Source organism: Carica papaya, chromosome 8 (assembly GCF_054855325.1).
Source record: "Carica papaya isolate Zhongbai chromosome 8, ASM5485532v1, whole genome shotgun sequence".
NCBI classification, from domain to species: Eukaryota; Viridiplantae; Streptophyta; class Magnoliopsida; order Brassicales; family Caricaceae; genus Carica; species Carica papaya.
In genome coordinates this window covers 30,278,818-30,297,677 of record NC_142316.1, presented here as the reverse complement: position 1 = coordinate 30,297,677, position 18,860 = coordinate 30,278,818, and the positions used below count along the sequence as shown (strand labels likewise).

The 18,860-nt window shown below is 37.0% G+C and overlaps 1 protein-coding gene and 1 pseudogene across 2 annotated transcripts in view; both read left to right on the top strand.

The window, feature by feature from the left end:
• ALA3 (aminophospholipid ATPase 3) overlaps positions 1–18,860 on the top strand; it is a 29,349-nt gene that overhangs the window by 3,692 nt on the left and 6,797 nt on the right. Inside the window, exons 3-15 of one of the 2 annotated variants that reach the window (XM_088209683.1) lie at positions 6,866–6,927; positions 7,627–7,708; positions 7,935–8,045; positions 8,870–8,947; positions 9,074–9,170; positions 16,221–16,327; positions 16,656–16,721; positions 17,127–17,248; positions 17,374–17,449; positions 17,547–17,624; positions 17,744–17,860; positions 18,219–18,368; positions 18,451–18,555. In XM_088209683.1, coding sequence (XP_088065809.1) covers positions 6,866–6,927; positions 7,627–7,708; positions 7,935–8,045; positions 8,870–8,947; positions 9,074–9,170; positions 16,221–16,327; positions 16,656–16,721; positions 17,127–17,248; positions 17,374–17,449; positions 17,547–17,624; positions 17,744–17,860; positions 18,219–18,368; positions 18,451–18,555 — 1,251 coding nt within the window. The remainder of the gene's footprint in view (positions 1–6,865; positions 6,928–7,626; positions 7,709–7,934; positions 8,046–8,869; positions 8,948–9,073; positions 9,171–16,220; positions 16,328–16,655; positions 16,722–17,126; positions 17,249–17,373; positions 17,450–17,546; positions 17,625–17,743; positions 17,861–18,218; positions 18,369–18,450; positions 18,556–18,860) is intronic. The other variant, XM_088209684.1, reaches the window with a different exon arrangement.
• On the top strand, positions 4,785–4,908 carry LOC148252794 (U2 spliceosomal RNA; annotated as a pseudogene).

The following is an 18,860-nucleotide window of genomic DNA, read 5'->3' as shown; positions in this document are numbered from 1 at the left end:
CACCGATCCTGCCATTGCACAACTAATGCCCAACAGCCCATAAATCAATGTCCACAGCTTGTAAACCTCCAGAAAAATTGTTTAATAAATATGTGTTAAGGTTGGCAATTTTCAATCTAACCTGTTGGGAGCCTTGATAACCCTTAGCTTGCTAGCTTAATCCTTCTACTCTTGATTGGTGTTTGTCTTGAAGCAGGGTGGAGATCCAATAAGATCTAGAGGATCTTGAGTATTTATTTGTTAGCCCCTTTTCGGTTGAGGGCAAATTGAGAACTTAACTTTTGTTAGAAAATTCCTTACAACCCTAGACCTTAGTGCTCAATGCACATCCCTATAGAAAGCAGATGTTTTAAAGCATAGTAAAAATTATGGATATTGAAGTTTGAATTTTATTAAATAACATAGTATTATATATACAAGTCTATATGAAAAATAAGAGGAATTTCTCTTAATTACATGGGAAAGGTATATCACTTGCTGCTATAGCAATACTATACTGTCTATATTTTTTATTTAAAAAAGAAATTTGGAAAGGTATATCATTAATGTATCGTTTAACCTACTCAATGCTCCCCCTCAAGTTGGTGAACAAATATTATTCTTTCCCAACTTGCCAATAATATTCTGAAACCCGGGGTTACTTTTCATCTTGGTCAATACATCTTTAAGTTGCAAAGTAGTGGCCATGTATGGTGTGCATATCAACCTGATATTTAGCTTTTTTTATGTTAAAATGTCGATGCACTTCAATATGTTTCGTCTTGTCGTGTTATACCAGATTGTGAGTGATGTTAATTGCTAATTTATTATTGCAATAGAGTCTCTTAGGTCCATCAGATTGAAAATTCAAGTCCTCTAAGATCACCTTCAACCATAAGAGCTCAAACACCTCTTGGACCATAACCTTAAACTTTGACCCTGCATTGGATCAGGATATCATATTCTGTTTTTTATTTCTCTAAGTTACTAGGTTTCCTCCAAGAAATATGCAGTATCTAAATGTAGGTCTTTTGTCAACTAATGAACCTGCATAGTTAGTATCAATATATGCTTCAAGAAAAAGTCCTTTGGTTTTTCTTGAGCATTATTTGCTTTTCTGGAGTATTCTTCAGATAGTGGAATATCCTATAGGTAACTTTCAAATGCGCTTCTCTGTGCTTGTATATGAATTGATTTACTGTACTTACTGCATATGTAATATTCGATCTTTTATGTGACAAGTATATCAATTTTTCCATTAATCTCTTATACATTTCCTCGTCCACTTCTGGTCTTCCCCAATTAATTCTATTTTGTGATTGAGATTAATCAATGTATTGAAGGGTTTACATGCTGACTTGCGATATCTTTCATGAGATCTCTAATATTTTTTTGCTGAGAAATAAATATTCCGGACTTAAAGCAGACAATCTCTATTTCGAGAGTATTTTAATCTTCTCAATTCTTTAATTTCTCTCTTTCATTATTCTCTATAATAATTATATCATTTACATACATCAGTAGGACTGACTCCCCCTGGCATTAAGTGTTAGATGAATAGGGTGTGATCTTCCTAACTATGTTTGTAGTCCGTGGATAACATTACCCTATAAAATCTCTCAAACCATGCATGAGGGGATTGTTTAAACCCATACAATGCCTTTTTTAGTTTGCATACCTTATTCTTTTGTTCTCCTTTGGCGAACCCGAGAGGAATCTCCATATAAATTTCCTCTTCCAATTTCCCATACAAGAAGACATTATTCAAATCAAAATGCTATGGCTGCTAATTGAAGTAAACAGCTAAGGATAATACCGTATTTGTCCTTGCAACAGGTGTAAAGGTCTCATGTGAGTCAATTCCCTTGATCTGGGTGTACTCTTTGGCCATTAGTCTTACCTTGTGTCTCTTGATAGTTTTATTAGATTTATACTTGATAATGAACATCCATTTGCAGCCCATTAGTCTTTTCTCTTTAGGTAGATCTACCACTTCCTAAATCTGGTTTTTTTTAAGTGCTTGCATTTCAATATTTATAGCATCTTTTCAATTCTCATTGGTTAAAATCTCATATAATGTTTGTGAATGGATGCTGCTTTCAGGTTCATAAGAAACTTTTTGTGAATTGGAGAACAATTTTCAGAAGACACAAAGTTTGAAATTAGATAGAGAGGATGCTTAGTGCATTCTCTAGTCCATTTTTTGTCTACATAGGTATATCAGTATTAGAATGACAATGATTCTTTGAGTTTACCTTGTTTCCAGTGCTTGGCTTGGATTCTTGAATATACTTCAGATTAGAGTTGAAGTTTTTTTTTCTTGACTATACCTGATCAAACGAGGGTCTTGTGTAGTTTGAGGTTCAGGCTCATTTTGTTTAGCTTGGGATTTGGGCTCATTTAGTAGGTTATGATCTTCTTGTGAGATGGTGGGCTCAGAAAGTATAGATTTATTATTTACAGGCAAAGGAGGAACGTCAAAAAATGAGTCTCCCTTATCTTTTTATGGTCTCCTTCTGAAGATAAAGTTGGTTAAAGAAAAATAAGGTCTCAACAAAGGTCATATTAATGGATACATAAAATTTCTTTATGGATGAGTGGTAAGATTTGTATACTTTTTGAGTGGATGAATATCCCACAAAGACAAACTTGATGTCCTTGGGATTGAGTTTCTTTTTTTTGAAACTGATGTATTGAACATAGGTAATACATTCAAATACAATAGGGATAAGATCATTGGTGATTCGTACGTTTGGAAATAATATAGTTATAACTTCTAGCGGACTTTGAGGCCTAGTACTCTAAATGGTAACCGGTTGATAAGATATGTCGAAGTTACCACAGCTTCCCCCTGGTAGTGTTTAGGTACATGGTTTTGAAATAGGAAGGCACACGTGGTAGTGATGGCTGTGTTTTTGTTCTGCGACTTTTTTCATTGTGGAGTATAGACACTAGAAAATTCATGAACAATTCATTCATTTTGAAAAACAGGGGGTTAAGGATTGGTTAAAATAATATTGGACATTATAGTTTTAAAACATTTAATTGTAACTCCAAATTGTGTTTTAGTTATGGTATAAAGTTGAGGAACAATACAACTCAATTTAATTTTAAATTTTAATAGGAAAAAAGCCAAGTACCTGAGTATAATAATCAACAAAAGAAATAAACCACTATGTCCTAGAGATGTCATGAGTACGAAAGGGACTCCAATCATTACCATGAATCAATTGAAAAGGAAAACACTTATTTTATTTTTAGGTGTAAAAGGTTACACAAAGGTATTTTGCCAATTCACATAGATTGTAGTGTAAACTTTCATTATCGAAATTAGAAAAAGAAAGAAAAACATAACCTTAAGGGTGGAGAAAGAAGGGTGTCATATTCTCTTTTGATACGATCATAACTTATATAATGTGCCAGTAGAGAGAATGATGCTGTTACGCCAAGTGCATCCAGGAATTATAACTTGTCTCAAGCGTTCTGAAATTCATAAAGAGAAGAAAAAAAATCACTTTGCTATTAAGGTCATGAGATAATTTGGTTACTGATATAAGATTTGTACACAGTTTAGGTACATGGAGAGCATCCCTAAGATTGAGTAGGAATTAAGATTTATGTTTCCGATTCTTGCTACTCTGGTTAAAAATCATTAAAAGTGAAACTTTTCCTATTGTTGAGACATAGAGTATAAGTGTTAAACAATTAAACGGAGTTGGTCATGTGGTCGGTAGCTATTGAGTTGACAATTTATGATAATGTAATCTAAGACAGTTAAACTGAGAAATAGGAAAAATACCTGAATGTGCTGTGAGATCTGTACCTTTAGGTTTCCTAGTTGCTCAAGTTGGATCTATATTCGTTTAATTTCTGCGTTGAAATACAAGCTTCTATGTTCTTTTGTTCCTGAGATACATGTGCCTGTTTCTAATTCTTCTTATATCCTCAATCCTTTCTAGATGTGGTTGGCTTTCCATGAAGTTTCCATCTTTTGGGTGTGCTTCGTTTTTTTTGTAGTAGGTACACAAGAGATTTTCCCTGTCCTAGGCAATAGTTGAGGTCTCGTTGTTATTTGATTCATTCCATTTTGGACGTGGTTTGGAACCTTTAGTTACCATTGCGGAGCCATTTAAGCATAATTCCTCTTCTATTTTTCTTTGCATTAGTTAGGATATCACCTCATTTAGAGATGACATCTCTTCCTTCTCTAAGATCTGGACTCTCACCTGATCATATTCCTTATTGAGTCCTGTCATAAGTTGGTATACCCTATCTTTGTCAAAAAATCTTTTCAAGATTGATATCATGATATTGATTATGTTCTTGCCATAAGCCTTTTAAAAGGTTGGAATATTCTGTGATTGTCTTGTTGTCTGGTTGGTTGTCCCAGGTTTGACGGTCAAATCATATATAGGCTGCATCTTTTTCCTTGGAATAGGTTTCTCAGATCAAATCCCAAATTTCCTTTGCTATAGGCAAGTACGTAACTAGTTTACTAATCTTTGCTGCCACAAAGTTCTTGAGCTAGACAATGATCATAGAATCCTCCTCATCCCAAGCATTAAAAGTGGGATCTTTCAGCTTTGATTCAGTGCTAAGGAGATGACTTTGCTTTCCTCTGCCCTTGAGAGTGGCCTGAATCAGTTGTGACCAACTCCTTTGCTGTTGAAATGATAGACAGTTTGGATTGGTTGAAATTTGCCATAGTTTTGTACTGGGTTTGCCATGTGGGGTTTTGTTCCAGTACTTTAGGATGTAACTTCCGACATGATTTTAAAATTTGAGACAATTAAGACTGATTAAATATACCTTTCTCGGCCTTTTGGCTAAGATCAAATGTAATATCTGTTCTTATCAGTTTAATTTATCTAAAAAAAAGACTGACTAAATAAGTCAAGAAATAAGGATATTACTAGTTGGACAGGGTTTGTGGCATGATTGAGCAGTGGCGGTTGAATGCTACATGACTGGTGGAAGTTGCTGGCTGGAGCTGATGCAACAGAGAGTAGCTGCATTGTGAAGGTCTATTGTTTTCCAGTTGCCTTGGTGGTGGTTGTGGCAGAGGATAGGCCTGCAGTTGTTGATGCACTTGGTGGTTGCATCTGCAAGGGACTGTGGCTGGTGGCATGCGCTGCAAGTCTGGTCATGTGCAGGAGCTGTGAATGGTGGTAAAGAAGGCTGGCGGACCAGTCAAGCAGCTGTATAGTGAGCTGCAGTCTGCGGGAGGAGGAGCCACAACTTGTGGCTTTGTTGATCTTGTTGCCGGCAATGAAGGCCAGATTTGGCTGCTGGTAGCCAGCAGTTGGACTGAGGCAGCAGGCTGGGAAGCTGGCTTCACCTGTTTAGAGGTTTCTCTTATTTTGACAATGAAGGCCGAATAGAGTTTATTAAATGAGTTCTAGAGTCTCTTTAACCCAGTGCCCAGATACCATGTGAAGAATGAAATATAAATTTTTTTGAATAATAAAACTCTATACATACAGATTTATATAGATAATAGAAGGAAACCCTCTTAATAATATATAAGAGGTATATTACTAATACCCTTTATCCTATTTACTACACAAATACACTTCCCAACAAAAATTATTCCTAGTTCTTATCTTTTTTTTTTTAGTTTTCACTCTCTTCTTCTTTAATTTTTCTCAGTAAAGTCAGCCATGCTTTTCTTTATCTCCATTGTCCTTCTTTGGCCTTTGTTCTAAGTGCATAGAGCACTGAATACATCGTCGTTATTGTTTTATGATTATAACTGTTGCTGCTTCCTTTTGGGTTGGATCTTAAGTTTTCACTTTCTTCCCCCCCTTTTCTTAATTGGTTTCAGCTAATACTTCTCAGAGCCAAAATTCTAGTATGCCGTTTGTAGGTGGTTCTGTAATTTACATGTAGATCTATTTAATACATCTAGGAATGAGTTTTTAACATTGTAATATCAAATGTTCTATTTTGTTCCGTTTTTTAATATTTCTAGATAAATATAACCTGTTTGAGTCTGTTTCATCAGTTATTGTTTCTAATTCCCAATGAGGTTAAGTTATTTCAACTTCTGTATCTCACAGAAAGTTATTCCGACTGCTTGGAATGATGAGCCAAACTTTGTAAACATAAACCACACAGTGGACTTATTTCTTTGAAAATTTGGCCAGAACTACTACCTTTCATTTCCACTTCCACAAGAAGATCAAAGTTATATGGAGAACTAAATACTCAAAATCATATAAATAGAGTCAAATCATCTTGCACTGAAATGTATTATCCTGCTTATTTGCTTGCTATTGAACATCATTGGTTTAGAACCCTCTAATGGTCATCCCGTTCTTGATGAGGCTGGTATAGCTGATCTAATTGGTTACTTATCTTTGAGACGTTTGTAATCTTGTATGTGTTGTATATAAGTAGCACCGTCTAGGTGCTTCTTTTAATAAATGTTCTATTTCTCTCTCTCTCTCTCTAAAAAGGGGGAGAAATGAGAGGAGAATAAACTGCTACCTTGAACCAATGAACTAGGGTGCTGGACAGGGGGAGGGGGTTGTGGTTGTGCCTCAGCATGGGTATTTTTTCATTAATTTTGCATCAAAATCGGAGTTTAGTGCACTTGAAGTTTTAGCTATATGATATTGTCTTGAGCAGATCTCCCGGAAAAAGTGAAGGCAACCAATCAATATGGATCTGTCCTGTCTTGGCAACAATTAAAATAATCGTGTGTGCCTTGTACTTGTATTTCTGCAGTGTGAAGTGGATATATAAAATTGACTCAATCAATATAAATAGGTGGATTAGGATTGAAGATGTGAAAATCAAAATCATGGTTAACCCGTTTCCATCAGTGCTTTTGTTTTCATCTGACATACTTTCCTTGCTGATGAAAGATTGTTTTTGTTGACAGTTCAGGCGCATAGCAAATGTCTACTTTCTTGGGATCTCATGTTTATCAATGACACCAATTAGGTAATTTCCAGGCAGGGCAGTAAAATCTTGTTATGTTGACACTCTATTTGATTGGCCGGCAAGTTGTCTCTGTTTCTCCTTGTTGGACTTTGCTTCTCATATTTAATTGTATGCAGCTTTTTCTTAAATGCTTTAATATCAACGGAGTTCACAAAATTCTTGTAAAACGGATATTTTCTATCTAGTGTAATTTTGGTACTTTCTATTATTATGAACTGTTAAAATTTTCGTCTGTGGATAAATGTACTCAATTAACACATTCTATCTTTCTGAACTTGAACTTTGACTTATTGATTATTACTTTCTTTTTATGTAAATTTTGATCCCTAACAGATTTATATTTGAATAATATTTATTCCTGTGTTATTGCAAGCTTTTCATTTTTATAGCGTTATGAAGCTATATAATGACCCCTTGGTGCCTTGTGAAGAAGTTCTGTATCCTTCTCAAAAAATTATTGGACAACAGTCATCCTGGGTTTTGCTGGATTTCATAATGCTTTTTTAGATGCATCTTATGCTTTTCTTTCTGCAGACATTTATTATGAATTTATTTCATGCTCTTTTACTACACATTTATTACGACTTTAGAGATTGCTATTTGTTTGCATGGTGGAACAGCTTGGTGATTGTAACCGTGCCTCATAATATCTTGACATGAGATGAGTCTTGCATACTAAATAACTCTCTGATGTTGCAGTCCTGTGAATCCAATAACGAACGTCGCCCCTCTGACCTTGGTGCTTCTTGTTTCTCTTGTTAAAGAGGCATTTGAAGATTGGGTGAGTACTGAAGTTCATTCATATCATACTATGCGTTTAATTCAATTAAAAAGGATCTGTACTAAATTCCCAAGCCCCCATTTGATTTTTTGAGAAAGAGAAAAAAGTTCCAAGCTATAATTGAAGCTCAACTGAGCTTCAACTTCAGTGCCACTCCGCCCCTTTCCCCTCCCTCCCCCAAGAGTAAAGTTCTTTTCTGACTCTCTTTTCTAACTATCTGTTGCAGAAGCGCTTTCAAAATGATATGTCTATAAATAATAGTCAAGTAGATGTTCTGCAAGACCAAATGTGGGTGCCAATTCCATGGAGAAAGTTGCAGGTTGGAGATATTGTCAGGGTGAGCACACTGAGCTCCATGCTTTTGCCACGGAGGGAATTTGGGTTCTAAATGTGATCAGTGCTTCTGCATATTGCTGAAGGGTATTAGTTTCGTTATGGCACTGAAGTGGGAGTAGTGGCTGTTAGCTCTGCAGAGAAAAGTTTTTCTTTTTTTTTTTGGCATGTCTCCGAGTTATCTCAAGTTATATTTTTCTCAGAACTACATTTGTTATTGGTTGGGTGTAGAATACTCATCTTTATTTATCATACTTACTGGATTGACTTGGCAAATGGCTAATGGATCAACCTTAAGTATCAGTCTCATGATACATCTTTTTAACTAAAATCTCACAGTAATATTAGGATAACTAAACTGTATGAAACCTTGTAGAGCATAGCAACTTGGAGTAGATTTGTTTTACCTAGTGGGGCTTGCTTATTAATTTTTTGTGTTGGAATATAAATGATCTTAAAATGCATTCTCGGGACCTTATGATGTAGTTTGTCACACCATCAGGAGGCTTTTCCTTTCCCTTTGCTGGAAAAGCTCAATTTGATGATTGAATCTTTGGCCACTCCCGTTTAGCTGAAGTGGGTGAAGGAAAGAAGGTGTTTCACCTGGATTTTAAGGTTAATTTAAGAATTTGAAAAAAAATTATAGTTTATACAGAAAATCTAGTTTGTTTTAGAAAGACAAAATTAAAAAAAGAACTAGTTCAAGTGGTATGAGTATTGTCCTTCATTCAGAAAGTTTTGTGTTTTGTCCACTTCTGTTCTAATTTACATAATTGTCATTTATCTTTAATAATGTGTGAATATTGTTGAATGCTGCATGATTTGCAGGTGAAGCAGGATGGGTTTTTTCCTGCAGATCTTCTTTTTCTTGCTAGTACAAATCCAGATGGTGTCTGCTATGTTGAGGTGCTCATTTTATTTTACCTTATTTCTTCTTTGCTATATCAAATGCTGTATTTGGAAAAACGAGTACTGCTTCTTTGTTGATGTAATTCAACTGTTAGTCCTTTTCTTCACGCCTCCTATCTGCAGACTGCAAATTTGGATGGGGAAACAAATTTGAAAATTAGAAAGGCACTGGAGAGAACTTGGGATTTCTTGACCCCTGAGAAAGCCTCTGAGTTCAAAGGTTAGTGCTTTTTGCAATCCCGTCTGCCAATTGTAAGCTTTCGAGTCTGCTAGAGAATACAAATATCCTCTGCAGTCTATCAGAGGATACCAGTATTGACAATTCCTATGTAGTTTATTATTTATTCATGTTCCAGTTTTAGCATAGGTATCCCAATAGAAACCATATATCATTTATCCAACATATTAACCGGGCATTTTGGCAGAGGAAAAAAGAGGAGGAACACGGAAATATCTCAGTTTATTCTTCTAACAGTGGAATGTTTCCGTTGACATACTTTCCCAAGCGTAGTCCATTTTTATTCCATTTATTAACGTTCTTCTAAAAGTAGTTACTTTTCCGATTATAACAAGCCAGCCCCAAACTTGGAAGGTGTAAGTGGAGAGAGAAAGTAGTTTTTGTGAAAGTCTCCTTTTTGTCAGGTTATTTTCCTTAGCCTGCTGAAAAAACTATGGCTATTGTTCCAAGAAGTTTCTGGTCATTGGACAGAAAACTTACACTTCTGAGAATGGGTTTCACTACAGGTTCTTGGACCTTTTTTTCTAGCTTGAGATAAGATGGTTTTTTAGGTTGCTTATGAGTTGTTTTGGTCAGAGGACATAACTTCTGGAGTGAGAGTGCGATCATACTCATTCTCTACATAAGGGAAGAAATGCCAAAGGAAGTTTTCGAGCTTAAGGAACTCACTCAAAGCAGGTGGAAAGAGAAAGATTTTTTGGAGGATACTTGGGTTAATGGCTGGTGTAGGCTGTTCGGGGCAGTGACGACATCTGCAGCCTAAGTTTGAAAGAAGGTAAAGAAGTGATGGGGGATCTAATATTGTGTGGCAATAAAGAATAATCGCATGGCTCTGAGCTGTTTCCTAGCAAGGCAGTAAAAAGAATCAGCTCCTTGGGTGGTTAGGTTGGTGGTAAGATTGAGTCAGTGGCTCCTCCTAAATCCTTTTCCAAGGCGCTGGAGAAACGTATGAATCTCACTGGATCTTCCTTGAGAAGTGGCAAGTGGAAATGGTCTAGCTTCAGGGATATTCCCCTGTCTCCTTGGGTTGGTAGATTGGTGGTTTCCACACTACGGGCGAAAGCTCATGAACGTTTTTCTGATATTGCGCTATCTGTACTTCATATGAATTGGGACATGATAGTCTTGTAATCCTCTGGATTAGGATTTATGGCTATATAAATTTTTTGTTTTCATTTTTTATTCTATTTGTGTGTCTTGTTTTTTTGCATCTTCTAGTTTTAGATTCAAGGAGGATCTCTTGTTCTTCTCAGATGTAATTTTTTCTTTCTCTATCTAATAATATTTCTTTTTCTATCACAAAGATTTTTGGTTTCCACATTTATAGAGGAATCTTTCGCTGAATAGCTAGCTATTTGTCTTAGCCGCCCGGATTCCTTTTTAACCATTTGTCTGTCTGCCTGGATTGGGTGTTTCTAGATGGTATCTATTCCTTCTAGGATTGAGAATATGGCTTAAATTGGAGGGCATCATAGGTCTTATCAAGTTGTGATGGGATGAGACTAGCCCTGTGGTAAATAGTTGCGTTAGAATTTCCTCCAGGCTAGCTCGTGTTAAAGGTAAAGTGAAGCACTGGAGTAGACAGACCTTTGGTGCAGTGGCTGGCTGTCAGGATGAGTTGTTGGCTATTATTGCTAAGTTGGGCAGATTTGAGAATCCCACTAGTCATCTGGGGCTGATCTTGAGCAGTAAATCCTGCCAAGTCAGATAAATTATTCGGTCAAGGGCTGATCTTGAGCAGTAATTCTTGCCAAGTTAGATAAGATATTTGGTTGATCCCACTAAGATTATGAGACCACTAAATTGCTGCCCACTATTAATAACACTTATAAACATAGCAGTAAAGTCCCTCTGTAGAATTGTTAAACAAGTGTCGCCTAGATTTGCAGCCAAACCTAGAAGCTTTGAAGCAAATAAATCATCAGAAGACTGAATTCTCAAAGACAAGGAATTTGGTCCCTAACCTTCTTTACCACAACTCTCTCGTTTGATCTTCTTGACATCTTCTGTCCGTTGCAATATCTTTTCTTGTACATGCGGATGAGAGTGAGAGGACCGGATGAGAGAACTGTGACAATCGGACAAGAGATAGTTTTGATTGGACGTTTGACCAACCAAGAGAAGTCAATCGAATGTAGGCCCAGCATACTTGCACGGCCAACATCGCCGCTCTTGGGTGGGGGTAGTCAGAATGATCATTTAGGAGAAGATTTCTGGCAATCAAAAGTAAGACTTTTAATGTCGTATGTGAGGGGAAAACTTGGAAGGAATAAGGGTGGGTGAGAATGGTAGGGGCTTTAGGGTTTCAATCTCATATTTGGAAGATGAATTAGACTAATTGCTGGTGGCTTTGCATGAATTTTATTGGACTGAAGGCAGGAAGGTATGAGGTTAGAACAAGATGGTGGGGAGCCATAACTTGTGGGTGGCCATGTTAGGAACAACAGGGGAGATTTATGCTCTTCACAGAGAAAGGGGAGATAGTGAGACGAATTTTTATTCTGGAAGGTCCACAGGCTAACGGATGGTGGAGAATAATGGTGGTACTATTTGAAATGGCAGGGAAAAAATTTAAGGCATTGGAAAGACCCAGGGAGGCCAAATAGACATTCATAAGCAAGTGCATAGCTCAGAAGAAAGTTGTAAAATTTCGACATTCATCCTACGTTGTCCAAATTGTAGCATTGAGCTATGGGTGAGACTGGAGGTGAAGAGAGAGAAAAGCTTCATCGAAGCTATGAAGGAGATTTCTGGATAGGGGAGCTGGGTAAGGAAGATAAGCCTGTTCGCAAGATGGGTTGGGTCGATTTTAAATTTCAAAATTCTAACTACCAAAATGCGGGGGAGGTGTGTTTTTTTCGTGTAGCCCAAAATGTAGAGGACAAATGTTATTTTGGTTTTTTTTTTTAAAAAATATGAAGTTGTATTGAAGTAAAAATGCCAAGGGGGCATCGCCCATTTATAAAAAATTTACAAATTGATTAAATAATCGAATATATAGCCGAGGTCATCGAAGCATTCGATGTTATGTGTCATTTTGGTGTTAATTTGAATAAGAATGGGCCCTGGGCGGGGGAAGCCCAGTTACAAGAGGAATGATGGACTGTATAAATGTTCCACATGGGCTGAGAAGGGGAAATGTGTTGAGTAGGCCAAGCCTGGGAGACTAGTTGGAAAACGGGGTCTCAGGTTAAAACGGATTTGGAGGACTGTGACCTAGAGAAAAATCACAAACATGCGACATATTGAGGGTGAGCTGGAAATCTCTCAATTGACAGTGAAATAGATGCGAATACTGATTTTGATGATGGAAAGGATAACATAGTAGGGGAGACTAGTGGTGATGGGAGGAGGAAGGATCGGCGGGTAGGGAGAAGGGGAGAGAAGTTGACGCATTTGTGGTTGGCTGCAATACGCTGAGATTGAAGATGAGGGTTACATCCGAATCCTAGTTGTGGTTTGGGTTGACAGTAAGGCAGTCATAGTTACACCGAGATGGGATGACATGGTTGTGGTGTAGGAGGGGGAGGTGATGGTGGAGGAGGTGGGAAGAAGATTAGGGACTTGATTGAGGAAGAAGATTCAAGATGGGTCCTTCATAATATTCAACGGATTAATAGCATATTTGGGGTCACTTTTGATGGCTTAAGAGAGCAGATTATGGAACCTTTTAAGGAGATAGAGAAAAGAAAGCTGGAGAAGGTGAAGGGACAGAGGTTAAAAGTAAAAGCAAAAAATAGAGAGGGGATAGAGAGTTCTAGAGAATTGAGAAGGCTGCAGTCTAGTATTAATTATGACAATTCAAGAAAAGGGAGAACAGAAGGGAGGGAGAGTATTTGAAGATGCTTAATTCATGTTTGGTCGCAACATTTTTGAAATGTGGGGGGTATAAACGACCATAAGAAGAGACTTGTTATTAGGGATTGAATGAATAGATGGAAACTTGATGTGATTTGCCTTTAGGAATCTAAAATGGAATCAATTTCTGATGTGATTATCCGGGGCCTCTAGAATACTAAGGTGACATGTTGGAAAGATCTACCTACTAGTGGAGCATCTGGAGGGATTTTGGTTCTATGAAAGGAGAGGATTTTTTAAATGTGAGGAGGTGCTGTTGAGAGAACACTCTATTTCATGTCTGTTTGAATATAATAAAATGGATGGAACTGAGTGTTCGTTAGTGTCTACAATAGAGGTGAAGGGAGAGAGAAGGGTTCGTGTGGAAAGACTTGGAAGACTGCGAGCAAAAATGGGACTTCTCATGGGTTATGGGAGAAGAATTTCAATATGGTATGGAGAACACTTGTCAAGTGTTTGCATTGAAGAATTTAAGATGACTCTTGACACACTTGAATTATTGGATTTACCTCTTATGGGATGTAAATGGACTTGGTCCTATCAAAAAATTAATCCAACTTATTTGTGAATTAACAAGTTTTTGGTGTCGATTTCCTGCCAACTACAAATAATGGGTCTATGATAAAAACTTTGCAACACCATCTCTGATCATCTTCCTATTTATCTTGTCTCAAATGGGATCAAGTGGGGTCCATACCCATTCAGATTCGAGGATACATGGTTAAAAACTAATGGTCTTTGCGACAAAATCAGTGAATGGTGGAGAGGGGCAACGGTGAATGGTAAGGCCAGCTTTAGAGTGGCTTAGAAGATGAAGGTAATGAAGACTGAAATTAAAAAGTGGAGCAAGGAGGAGGAGAGGGGTGAAGATATGCATACCAATTTTTATGACAAGATATTGAGGTGATTGAAAGGATGAAGGAGGACGGACCACTGAAGAATTGGCTGAAAGGGAATCCATAAAGCTTAAATTGGCAAATAGATTATAAATAAAAGAGATACCAGGGACAAAATTCGAGCGCTAGGTGGATAATGGAGGAGGTTAGAAATACAAAATTCTTTCAATATTATGGCAAGTCATCATAGCAGGATTAATTAGATGGGGCAAGGGGTTGTAGAATTCTGCTGTAGATTATTTCACATTGTGTTTAGTTGGAGGCCCAAGTTGGATCATCTCACCTTTGTGTATTCAAATGAGCAAACTGAGAATTGCTTGAAAGAGAGTTCATTGAGGAGGAGATCCTTGAGGGCCTTGTGCACTTTAGAAGGGATAAACCCCTGGTCTCGATGATTTTAACATGAAATTTCTACCAAAAGTTTAGCATGTAATGAAAAAGGATATTCTTGAGCTGTTTTAAGGAGTCTGACTCGTCAAAGAATTTTAAAAAAGGGTGGAGGAGAGCTGTATAGTGGAAGGAAAAGACTTGAGCTGGGTACAAGAAAGTTGAGGATCGAGAAAGGGAAGTGGATCAATGAGCTCAACCCGTCAAAGAATTTAAAAAGGGCGGAGAAGGGTTGTATGGTGGGAGGAAAAGGCTTTGGATAGAAGGAAGTTGTGGGCCGAGAGAGGAAGAAGGGCTGTAGGGTCTGGGTTTATTTAAAAACACTTTAAATTATTAATTTTTGAATTAGTAAAGCCAATGAAAATTTAAATTTTCATTGGAGTTTACAAAAGAGGTGAAGGGAGAGAGATGTGTTTGCTACAGGATGATTTGGAAGTATGCAATCAGTAGATAGAGGCGAGTTTGATATGGTGCTTCATTGAAGGGAGAGAACAAGGATCATTTTTCTCTAAGCCGTGCGGATGGATTAAAGGATATGGTGGATCAATGTCAACTGTTGGATTTACCGCTGATGGGTGGTAATTGAAGTTGGTCCAATTAGCGGGTTAATTGGCTTGTTCTAGAATTGATAGATTTTTAATCTCAGTCTCTTGTTTAGACTCAAATGGAGAACTTGTGTCAAAAACGTCTGCCAAGAATCATTTTTGATCATTTTCCCCATTGGCTTGTATTTAGATAGAATTATGTGGAGTCTTAGCCCTTTCAGATTCAAAGATAAGTGGTTGAAAGTTGGTGAATTCCGAGATGAGGTCAAAGCATGGGGGTTTGCCACTAATCCAGAGGGTAAGACAAGCTACAGAATTGCACAAAGATTAAAACATGTTAAATCATAAATTAAGAAATGGTGCAAGGAGGACAGGGCCATATATGAAAGGGAGATGAAGACACTTTTCGATGAAAGGGAGATGATCATCAAGGGCATACGAAAACTAGGGAACCGCTTAAGCAGCTGACCTCCATGCAAGAGCTCCTTAAAGTGGTTAAACCTTTCGGTTTCAGCCTCCCCTCCAGCTTTATCCTGAGGATGTTTGCAAATATGAGTGGGAAATTGGACCAGAAACTAACTAGCCCTGTGCCTTACTTGTCCCTCGAATTTCCTTGGAATGATGGTGAATCTATGAAAAATTTATCTGATTCTCCTGCATTCTCGCATTATCTCATTATTTCTGTGCAGTTAAATCTTGAGAACAAGGTCCTTCTGCAAGAAGGGGAAATGTCAGGACCTGGAAATGCAATGGATATAATTTCTGTTATTCTGCTTGGGTTTCTGTAACTACTATAATTGTAGAAAAATATCCAGGACAAGAACAGATGGAATGCCAGCTCAGCTCTCCTCTTTCTCCTATCTTTTCTTCATCTGTTGATCTCTCTTTTCTGCCTCCTCTAACACTAAAATCTCCTCAAAAACTAAATTAAAATCCGTTTCCCTGCTGCTGTTAGACAGCCAAGTTCCTGAGAGACATTAAATGGTAATCCTGCCAGTCCTAGTATAAAGGTCACAGAAAATATATAAGAGAAGATATATGTCTTCTTACATGTATGGGGATTGAGGTTTGTTAGGAGAAGCAATAGTTCACTTCCTCTTTTCAATGATGCATGTGTTTCTTAGTTCAGCCCTATAAACTGCCTGGATTAATGAGATTTCTTGATTAAATTGATCCAACAAGTACATGTCTCATTGTCTAAATAAATTTTTTTCCAGTTGCTGGATGTTGTTCTCATGAAAATTTCGAACATAATGTAGTTCATGCTTGTTTCACTCTCTCTCTCTCTCTCTCTCTCTCTCTTTCATTAAAGTTCTAATGTTGTTAATCCTTTTACCGAATTATAGGTGAAGTGCAGTGTGAGCAACCAAATAATTCACTGTACACCTTCACTGGAAATCTTATAATGCAAAAGCAAACATTACCTCTCTCTCCAAACCAGCTTTTATTGAGAGTATGTCACTGAATTTGTTACTTAATTACCGAGGTTTTGTTCTTATCATTATCATTCTTGTAAGAAATTGAGTTGGAATGTGATTCTTACTTACTTGCCATGGCATGTTACAGTTCATTTCTAGTAATACAATCCTTCACCTTTTTGATATATGCAAGGAGCAATTACTTGTTTTGACAACTTATCATTTGTTTCATAAATGGATATGGGAATTTGGATATTCCATTTCCTCTTTGGAACTTATCGGTTAATGTGTTTTTATATGATTTATTCTCTATTGATGAAAATCAAATGGCATCAACTTATTATCTATAACACTGTTTCTCAGGGATGTAGTCTCAGGAACACAGAGTACATTGTTGGGGCTGTAATTTTTTCAGGTCATGAAACAAAGGTTTGTGACAGTGACGCACTCTGTAATAGGAAAGTGCTTTTGTTTCTCTCTCTATTTTTTTAATCAAATTGTTCAACTAACTTCTATTAGGCTGACTGTCTCTTAACTGATTCTTTCTATCACAGTAATAATGGATTTGCCATTGCTTTTTGTTTTGGGAAATCTTACCTCTCACCCCTTCTCATGATCCAAATGCTTGAACTGTTCCAGATTCATGTTTCTCCATAAGATTTTTTCCAGATTTATCCGTACTTCAATGAAAGAAAGTTTCTTAGGAATGTCTAATTTTGTTTGTGTTTTCAACAAAAAAGATTGTTCTTCAGAGTTCTGTTATTTGCTTATCTTTCTTTATTGCTTTATTCTATCTCATAAGATGCTATCTTTTGGTGATTTGGAGCTTTTCAGGTGATGATGAATACTATGAATGCTCCTTCCAAGAGAAGTACCCTAGAGAAGAAACTTGACAAACTAATAATCACAATTTTTTGTGCTCTCTTTATGATGTGTCTGATTGGAGCCATAGGCTGGTATGATAATTTATTGACCTCAAATTTTCTGCAATTATTTATATTTTTTATTTCTATCTTACTACTCATATTAGGTGCATATCTCTCTCACATGATGATGTGCTTCACTTTATGAAATGATGCAGTGCAATTGTGACAGATCGCAAGCACTACTATTTGGGCCTTCATGAGAAGGATTGGGAGTACTCTAACCGATTTATGGTACCGTATGCTTGTGATAAGAAGATTGATGTGCTATGTTTTGCTTCTGTTTTGTCCTCTGCTATCTAAAACTTGATTCCTTTCCTTGGTTCTGCAGATTGCCTTCTTCACATTTTTTACTCTACTTACTCTATTCTCAACAATTATTCCCATATCCCTTTATGTTTCCATTGAGGTAAATATTTTCTGTATTATTAATTTTGTCTAGGCTGGTAATATACACATAATAGTGTTGAATGCTCAATCTTCGATTTCTTTCTCTCTCTCTCTCTCTCTCTCTCAATGGAATTTCAGATGATCAAGTTCATTCAGTCCACACAATATATCAACAAGGACTTACACATGTTCCATGTTGAAACAAGCACCCCTGCGATGGCCAGAACATCCAATTTGAATGAGGAGCTTGGACAGGTGAGATTCTGGCATATCACTTATATATTATTGTTGTTATATTGTCAATTTATTCTGAAAGAAAGTTCTGCCATATCGTTAACATAGGATAGACTTCTGCAATATTGTTGCTATACTACTACTAATATGTGAGGTTCTGCTGTATCACTAATATATTATTGTTGTTATATTTTCATATTTTCTGAAAGAAAGTTCTGCTATATCACTAATATAGGATAGCCTTCTGCAATGTTGTTGTTATGTTATTACTGATATATGAGGTTCTGCAGTATCACTACTGTTGAGGCCTCTGATGATTTAAGGGTGTTTTGTTTTACAAAGTTGCCTGTTGTGTTGCTACTGGTTGCTTTTTTGTCAGGTGGAATACATTTTTTCTGATAAAACTGGAACCTTAACAAGAAATTTAATGGAGTTCTTCAAGTGTTCAATTGGAGGAGAAAGCTACGGTTCTGGTGTTACCGAAATAGAGAGGGGACTCGCAGAGCGTAATGGCCTAAAGTTTCAAGAAGTATAGTTTGCTGTCATTTGAGAACTCATGTAATTTCCCGCTACACAGGATTCATAACTATGGTCTTATTGAATATTCATAGGCGCAAAGATCAGCCAGTGCAATACATGAAAAGGGTTTTAATTTTGATGATGCAAGACTTATGCGAGGAGCTTGGAGGAATGAGCCAAATCCTGATCTTTGCAAGGTACATTACTTTGGTCATTGCAAATCAGTTCTTATTTCTTTTTCTAGTTTTGATTATGAAGTTACGACTGATGTAAATACGCACACACACACACACATATATAATTTTCCGTGGCAGGACTTTTTCGGCAAAGAAGCCCTTCTTTCTTCTCTTATGATAAATTGTTAGATAATTTATTGGTAGGCTCTCATAATGCCCTGATTTACCACGCGTACCTTATATGCACATAAAGGATTGTGGCTGTTGCTTTATTGGGAAACGAGCATTCTGTCAACTTGCATACGTCTTAACTGAATATATATATG